Source organism: Nematocida homosporus (genome assembly GCF_024244095.1).
Source record: "Nematocida homosporus strain JUm1504 chromosome Unknown 4535, whole genome shotgun sequence".
In the NCBI taxonomy this organism is placed as follows: Eukaryota; Fungi; Microsporidia; genus Nematocida; species Nematocida homosporus.
Window position 1 is genome coordinate 544 of NW_026250610.1, and position 8,868 is coordinate 9,411.

Sequence of the window (8,868 nt, forward strand, 5' to 3'; positions counted from 1 at the left end):
TGAACCATATCCAACCCAACCCAACACTATCTAAGTTATAAAAGCTTATCTAAAACTCTCGAGTAAGTATAGTCGAATAAAATATAGCACCATCCGCTTCTAAATCTACCCTTAGGGATGAAAGGTTGTATTCCTGGTCCTAGACATAGAAAGGAGACTCATTTGGTACTTTGGCTCAATAAAGACAAGTTCCAAGTCTCACCTGCTGAGGGCTTTTGTATTTCAAACTGGGCGAGCTTCATGCTCGGCGTGCCACAGTTAATTGGTACTTTACTGGTCAAACTAAACTAAACTTCGGAATTGAGTTCATTTATTGTTAGGTGGACTTGTTCTGAGTTTAAGATAGAATAAGAGAAACCGTTTTGATCAAATTGTTTAGGATAGACTATAGTAGTATATCCTTCTGATCTAAATAAAAGTAGCAGTAGTTCTATAGTTCCCCAACTATCTCTTATCTGCTTACTACCGGCTACGTTGGTCTCTTAACTCTCCTTAACTTGGTCTTAACTTAAGCTATGCTCTACTTCTGGACTTAACTCGCCATTGTAAAGATCCAGAAGACTGTATTTGCTTTAAACTAGTAAGTTATTCTGAGTAGAACTCCATTACACCAGAAAGACTTACTAGTTTAGAGAAACAAGCATATCTATTAGTCTGTTCTAAATAACTAGTCAAAGGACTGTTTCAATTGAATAAAGAAAGATTAGTTTTGGACTCCCAACTCTCCAAACTAATCTAAACAACAATCTTCTTTAGTAAAGAACAGACTAATGCTTAAACATATCAGAACAAGTCTTATCAAAATAAACACAAAACACAATAATACTAATAAAGACCAAAAAGTACAATGAATGAATAATCTTCATTATATGGTTTTTGGTGGGACAAGAAAGAGTTGATATGATAACTCAATCATCAATTCTTGTCCCGGGCTAAAATTTGAGAACAAATTTAAAGTCAAGAGATTGCTAACTGGTTTATTTGTTGTTCTATTGAGTTGATATTAGTATTGAGTTGGTATTGAGTTGGGTTGGTGTTGGGTTAGTATCTAAGTTGAGTTGACTTGGTGTTGAGTTGACCTGATGTCATATGGCCACTACCATAATACTACCACAATACTATCACAATATCAATACAATACTAATACGATCAATCTGATCACTATTTACTACCCACTACTTAGTATACACTACTTGGCACTAAACTAATACCAACCCAATACCAACCCAATATGACGTCATACTCACTCAAACTTATTTACTCAATAAATGGTACCCACACTTAGTTCAAGGAATGTCTTTAATAGAGGATGTATTAGTTAAGGATTGAGTTAGGATTGAGTTAGTCTGAGTTAGTAGTAATAAAAGAGGTTTAGGTTGTGTTATGTGCTAGTCTGGTTTGGTGTGGTATATGATATTGTGGTAATGTAATGTATGCTATTCAAAGTACGTTTGCAAGGTTAATTTAATTGGTAAGCCGTCTATGTTGTTTATTTGTTGTGGATCTATGTCAATAGTGTGGTGTATTGAGTTGAGTTAGGATTGAGTTAGTATTGAGTTGGGTTGTTATGCGGTTTATTATGTCGTAATCTAATTGTAGATGATAATAGTCTAAAAAGTCAATTGAAAGCTTTCTTTTTAAACTTAAGTAGAGTTTAGTTCAGATTTAGTTTGGAATTAGATTTAGTTTAGAATTAGATTTAGATTTAGTTCAACTTGGAATTAGAATTAGTTTGGAATTAGATTATAATTCAAGTAACAATAAATAAGATCAAGATATACACAACTAAAGACTAACTAAGTCAAAATCAAAATCAAAACAAAGGGTAACTAATCTTATTTATTCACGAATCCAGATATTTGGCTTATTAAGAGCAATACCTAGTGCTGAAGCAGCGACTGAGTTGACTACTAGACCAACTCCAGAACGAGATGAAACTATGCCAGCTACACATCCGGCTACTACTGGCTTGTAAGTTGGGGACATCTTGTAGTCCTTAAGAATAATATCAGTAGCTGCATAAGCACCTCCTAAGAGCATTAGATCGGCTGCTCTTGTTCTGATCACTGGTTTGCCCGTAACAAGCCGTTCGACAGCACCAAGTCCAGCACCAACTACTAGACCTGAAGCAGCCGCCCAAAAGATACGAGCAGTGCGTTCCCTAATCTTATTGCGAGATTCAGCGTGTGACATTGCAAATTTTTGTATCTCCCATGATCTTTACTCCAGATAACTCTTCTCTTTGTTCATTTACTTCTGATTATCTTTGCCATTCGACTGTAGCAATGAGTTGTTCTAGTATGCGGGCCGGGTCGGTAATAATTAGAGACAAAACAGTATATTACATAGCAGGAAGTGATTTAGTAAAGATAGGACTAGATGGAACCAGTTCAACGTTAATTTTAGGAGCAGTTGGGGCCGGTCCAATTTCATCTTTTGATATCCATAGTAGAAAAGATGGATCATTGGTAGTGGTGGCTGGAACACAACTAGGATGTTTACTACTTCTGAGTGCCAGTGAAGGTGAGTTACAGATCTGGCCAGACTTTAATCGATTGGGCACACCTATTACGACAACGCGGAGTTTAGATGATCTAGTTGTACTCTTCACTAAGAGTCATGGGTACTTAGTAGGCCCAGAAGGCCAAGTACAATGGGAGACACCCGATCCAGTAGTGGATGCTCGTTTGTTTTACCAGGATAATATACCCATGTGTGTCTTTGGGACTTATGGCGGATATGCTGGGTACTTACGACTGGATAAGAAAGAAGTAGTTGGGGATAAGGCAATGGTTCTTTTAGGATCACCACCCTCACCTGTAACTAGTTTATCTTTACTAAGCCAAGCTAATAGTATCCACCATTTCTGTGTTTCTCTTTTAAGTGGACATATAGCTACGGGTATCTTTGATGGAACTCAACTGGTCAGAACGGGATTAATTAGAGGACATAAAACACCTTGTCGTTCAGTTAGTTATTATAATGAAGATCCAACCCGGATTCTTACAGCTTCTGATGATGGAACTTGTGCCATTTGGAGTTCAGCTAATGGTCCCTGGACTAGTACTGGGATTTATGGAGCGTATGGCGGTGCACCTTTATCGGGCGCATACGGAGTTGTATCTTCTACTGGCAATACTTCTGATCGGATTGATCGGCCCTTATTATTAAGTGCTGGAGCTTTGTACTTTGGTGATGGAGAAGGTTTTACAACCGGTCATCGTTTACGCGTCCGTTCAGTTGATTTGGATAAAGGTCTACTTCTAACTTCCTCAGACGATGCCACCGTTCGGGTTTGGGCCTTAAGAGACAATCGACTAGTCGAAATATTCCGGCCTCTCACTACCGGCCACCCTCTTGTCTTTGCCGGGTTCCTAGATACGAACCGTATTCTAGTAGCAGCAGATGAGAATCTTCTACGCACGTACACCAGCACCCAACTCTACGATACTATTACCAATGCAGCACCCAATACAGCATCCAACTCCACTAAACCTTTCACAGCCTATGCCCAAGAACTCAGTCTTACGCCTACAGAAGAGAAAGAAGTCAATCCTATTCTCCAGCCCACCGATCTAATTGGTCTAGAGCCATCCCTTACCCGGCACATGTTCACTGAAACACATCGGGCCTATGGCTACCCCTTTGAAATCGCCACTGCAGCTATTGTCCGCCATAAACTCATCGCCGCCGCCAGTAAAGCTTCCCAACGCGAGTTCGCCACTCTTATCATCAGCACTTTAGATTCCGAAATCATCCAAAAGATACCCGTTCATGATCTTGGCATTACTTTTATTATTGTCTCTAAGTGCCAGTCCTTCCTAGCCACAGCCGGTCGTGATCGCCGTGTCGCTCTTTTCAAAATCATCCAAGACCCAACCCTTCTCACCGGCACAACCAACCGCTTTCAACCCGGGCATTGGGGTGTCCAACTCATCGGTACACTCGCCATTCATCGCCGGGAAATTCTCGCCATCTGTTTTGCCGAAGATAGTCAAAAACTCTTCACCACTTCCAAAGACGGCACCCTCTGTGAGTACAGTACAACCAACAGTCTTACTCTCCTCAAGCAAGAACCCATCCCAGAACTAACTACTGCCCTGACCCATTACCAAGGCCAACTCATCCGAGGCACACATTCCGGCCACCTTCTTACTCCCCACCACCAATTCCGCCTCTTCAACTCACCCACCACCCAACTCACCATCGGTACACTCGCCCACCATCCAGTTCTCATCAGCACTTCCCTAGAAGGCACCATTCGCATAGACCCACTCACTACCCTCAACCCAACCACACCAACTACCATACCCCCAAACTAAATCCAACCAACCTTAACATCAATAAAATCAATATTTTTGATTTAAACATGATCAGCTAACTGTAACCCCAAACTAACTCAAACACCACCTAAAACACCATCTCAACAACTATTGATCAAACTATTAACAAACCACCTAAAACACTCTTTGTTTATGTTCCAGATGAGTCTCAGATTGCCTATATATTTTATTTATTTACTAACACATATGAATCCGAGTAATACCGATCAGGAAGCCTTTGAAGCAATGCTAAAGAATTTAGTTCCGTATGAAGAAGATAGTTCAAAAGTTAAATCCAAAGATTCTGAAGAAGAAATGGAAGTCTTTGATATGAGTATGGTAGAAGGCGATCTTAATTATGATGAAATGGATTGGCCTACGTCATTTTCTTCTCCGAATATTGAGCTTAATTCAAATTCAAAATCACAATCAAAAATTCAATCTTTATCGCAAGAAAAAGCCACCACACCAGCTCAAATTTCACCAGGAAGAACACCAGAGGAATCAGAAGCCGGATGGAGTCTTGATGATTTTCTACCCCAAGATTCAGGACATGATAATTGGTTGTCTCCCAATAGTATAGCTAGTAGTAGTATAGCTAGTAGTGATAATCAACCGGTATCTCATCAAGATAAGGTACTATCTCCTAGTAGTAATCATCATAATATCTCATTAGATAGTGCCAATTCAGTACTTAAGAATGAGATAGCCAATAATGAAGTAGAACAAGTTTCATTATTAGAGAAGACTAGTAGTTCTAGTGAGTCTAATAAGGATAGTTCTAGTAACTATTTAGATGAGGTATATACTGATGAAAAGTCAGCTAATCACGACTGGTCGGCATATGAAGAGTATACGGGAGGCGAGCAAGATGACTGGTATGAATCACTAAAAGAAGATCCAGAATGGTCAGATAGTGCATCAAAAGATACATCATTTAGTAGTTCAGGTCAAAATCATGAAATGCATCATGAAATGCACCATGAAGATAAGGTCAATCAAGATATTGATAAGCAATTAGCAGTAGGCAAGGCTAGTGAAAGTGATAAAGAAAGTGATAAGGAGAGTGAATCACAACTAACACAACTAACACAATCAATTCAACCAACTCAATCTGAAGTACTATCACAACTAGCTGAGTTACACCCATCACAACCTAACTCACCTAAACCCAACTCATCTCAACCCAACTCATCTCAACCTAATCTAACTCAACCTACCCTAACTCAATCTGAAGTACTACTAGGTGGTTATGAAAGTACTCAGCCGGCAGCTGATACGTGCTTAGCAATGGAAGATTTAGGAGAGTCGGCCTCGGGTGTAACTACTAATGACTTAGAAGAAGCACCAGATGATATGTTTAGTGATTGTCCGCCTATTGACTTTAAAGCATACTTATCTACACCTACTTCAGAAGAACCTACTAGTGAACAACTTAGTGAATCTAATCTACCTAACTCAATGCAATCTAGTGAACCAGAAGAAGAAAGATCTTATCGTTCTAGATCAAACTTTGGTATCTCTTTACCCTCCCCAGAAATGACTGAGCGTATTCCTTTACAAACTGTAGCTGGTTCTTCTGCTTCTGATATTATCCTTCCTAATTCTACCTTCTTAAATACTTATGACTACTCCGAGTCAGAATCTACCATCACTCTACCCCCGGCTACTCCTCCTACTCTACCACCCACTCCTCCCTCACAACCACTACCATCACAACCACTACCTACACCATCTACATCTACATCTACTCAGCCTAAACATGATAGTGAACTTCCCCATCCTCGACCAAGAATTGCCATCACATTTGCTAATCATGGTATTTGCTATGCCCATAATGTAGAGAGTAGGACTAAACCGGGAGTACTTGTGCATGTAGGACAGTTTTATAAAGAACTGGCTATCTGTGGAGATGAACTAGCTGATTATCGCAAGAAGAGTCCAAATGAACTTGATCGTGTCTTATCTAAATTAGTTGGCGATGAATATACAGCTTATCTAGGATATATCTCTAGTAAGAATCCTGAAATTCTCTCTACTCAACTATTAGCTCGGAAAGCACCAGGCCAGCTAAAAGAAAGCACAAGATCAACTATGGTTAACAAAGCCCTATTTAGTAACAACTGGGCTGAGGCCTTATTTGTAGCTGAAACATGTGGAGTGAAGGAAGAAGTCTTTAAATTGTATGCTAAGGCATCAACTAGTTCTTTTTCTCACTATCTTTACTTGTTGTTACAATTTGGTTATGATATGGTGGTTAGTAAGATTTTTGATTCCTTATCTGAAGAAGAGATTTGTGATGTTGTTTTAGATTGGGCTTTTATTCTTAAAGGAGCTGTACTTGGTCGTTGTGCTAAGAGTATTATCAGATTGTGTCACTTTTTCTTTGATCAGAATATGGTTGAAGAAGCAACTACTGTTCTTTTTATTGGTCGTTCGGCTATGGAGTTAGACATAGGTTCTATTACTAGTTCTTATTATGGGCACAGACTTACTAATCTGCTTTTGCTTTATAAGAAGTACTTTAATGACCAAATTGATCTTAAAGATCAGATAGGAAGGACTTTAGTTGAAATTAGTGATGTTGATTTGAAAAGAGCACAATCTCTTTATAATGACTTGAAAGATAACTTTGATCGCCAAGAGAAAAGTCAGTTAGAGACACAATTACTTATCAAGCCGTCTAGTTGGGGACTTTCTGGACTAATTCAAGCAGTTGATCTGGGTATAACTAAGATGGTAGGTGGTTCAACTGAACCTGCTTCACCTCAACTAGCACAACCAGCTCAATCTACTATTCCTCTACCCACTCCCCAACCTACTTTATCTTCTTCACCTCCACCAGCCCAACCTACTCAACCTACTCAACCTACTCAACCTNTTCTTCACCTCCATCTACCCCTCCTTCAACTACGGCAGTTCCTTTACCTATGCCATCACGACTACCGCCACGACGTATCATCAAGACAACACCACCAAGAGATCTCTCTAAATTAGCACCTCCTGCCCATCCCCCTAAACCCACTCAATCAGCACCACTACCTCCTCAACCTACTACTGAGAGTACTCTTACTATTACCCCCACTCCTACCTCTACTTCTACCCCTACCCTATCACAATCTCCTCAACCACCCCAACCTACTGCAGAGAGTATTACTCAAGCTCTACCTAAGATAACTCCACCTAAACCAAGCGAACATGCTATCCCGGATGATGATAATACTGATTACCGAGCTCTTTTCTCTGATAAGACGAGATATCAAATTCTTGAAGATTCTCAACCGGCCGGTTCTTGGCTTGGCGCTCTTCCTGGTGTTTCGAGACTGTCTAATATGTTTAAGAAGTTAGCTCGTAAAGATGATGTGCCAGTCGTTGAGTTATCACAAACAACTAGCTTTATTTACGATAAGGTAGCCAAAAAGTGGATTACAGTTGATTCTAAGACAATGAAGCCTATCAAAATGGAAGTAACTCAGTGCCGAGCAGAAGATAAGCTATCTAATGGCCAGCCTAAACCAATGCCTCTACCAAAACTCACTAAGCCTCTACCTAATCTACCTAAAATACCACAGCCTGTTCCCGGGCAAGTTCCTCGTACGACAGTTAAGACTCTTGAAGCCCGGTATGGTAAGCCTATGATTCCAGTTGCAGATATGCCAGCAGTTGCTACTCCTATGTTCCCTATGCCAGTGGGTCAATATTCCGAGAAGAATGCTAAAGTCTTTGTTCCTAAGTTCACTCCAACCGCGGAAGATACTGCGAATTCTCACAACTAATACATAACTAAGTTAATACATGGTTTTTACTATCTACATACTTATTATATCTATTTGTTTATTATATCTATTTACTTATTGTGGCACGCCGAGTATGAAACTCGCCCAGTTTGAAATACAAAAGCCCTCAGCAGGTGAGACTTGGAAATTATCTTTATTGAGCCAAAGTACCAAACGAGTCTCCTTTCTATGTCTAGGACCAGGAATACAACCTTTCATTCCTAAGGGTAGATTTAGAAGCGGATGGTGCTATCTTTTATTCGACTATATTCTCTCGAAAGTTTTAGATAAGCTTTTATAGATTAGATGGTGTTAGTGTTTGGTTGGGTTGGATAGGGTTCATTAGCCAATGCCTACTCTATTAACGACCTTCCTTGAGACGAGTATCGATGTGATTTGTTAAATAAATGTGGTTGTGTGAGGGGATGACGTCATATTGAATTGTAGCGTAGATATGTAAAACTAAATTGGTTGAATCAGGTAGACTCTATTAAAGTTGCAAGGCGTAATTAGCTGGCAAAACATCAGGTAGATCTTATGGGAGCTAAGTAGTGGTCATAGGAGAGCACTGTTGGGTTGGTATTGAATAGACATACTTAGAAAGTAAGTCTTGTTGATATTCTACTAATTTAGAGAATTTGTTTGGCTAAGACTAGAATATTTTTGATATTGATATAGTATAGACTATATATAAAAATATAAGATAGCAACTTGTAAAATGAACAGAAGGTTAAATGAATACTCTTTGAATGTTTATCAAGTAGTTTGCT

The 8,868-nt window shown here is 39.5% G+C and overlaps 4 protein-coding genes across 4 annotated transcripts; 3 read left to right on the top strand and 1 right to left on the bottom strand.

Annotated features, from left to right (window-relative positions):
• Positions 1-1,839: 1,839 nt before the first annotated feature.
• Positions 1,840-2,193, bottom strand: NEHOM01_2387 (uncharacterized protein; the record flags this gene model as incomplete). Its single annotated transcript, XM_051491263.1, has 1 exon — positions 1,840-2,193. The coding sequence occupies one exon, from the start codon at positions 2,191-2,193 to the stop codon at positions 1,840-1,842; it is 354 nt and encodes a 117-aa protein (XP_051347223.1).
• Positions 2,194-2,213: 20 nt separating this feature from the next.
• NEHOM01_2388 (elongator complex protein 2) lies at positions 2,214-4,322 on the top strand (the record flags this gene model as incomplete). Its single annotated transcript, XM_051491264.1, has 1 exon — positions 2,214-4,322. One exon carries the CDS (start codon positions 2,214-2,216, stop codon positions 4,320-4,322), a length of 2,109 nt encoding a protein of 702 aa, XP_051347224.1.
• Positions 4,323-4,475: 153 nt separating this feature from the next.
• On the top strand, positions 4,476-7,319 carry NEHOM01_2389 (uncharacterized protein; the record flags this gene model as incomplete). The annotated part of the gene is made up of 1 exon (XM_051491265.1): positions 4,476-7,319. The coding sequence occupies one exon, from the start codon at positions 4,476-4,478 to the stop codon at positions 7,317-7,319; it is 2,844 nt and encodes a 947-aa protein (XP_051347225.1).
• Positions 7,320-7,654: 335 nt separating this feature from the next.
• NEHOM01_2390 (uncharacterized protein) lies at positions 7,655-8,098 on the top strand (the record flags this gene model as incomplete). Its single annotated transcript, XM_051491266.1, has 1 exon — positions 7,655-8,098. The coding sequence occupies one exon, from the start codon at positions 7,655-7,657 to the stop codon at positions 8,096-8,098; it is 444 nt and encodes a 147-aa protein (XP_051347226.1).
• Between the last annotated feature and the right edge of the window lie 770 nt (positions 8,099-8,868).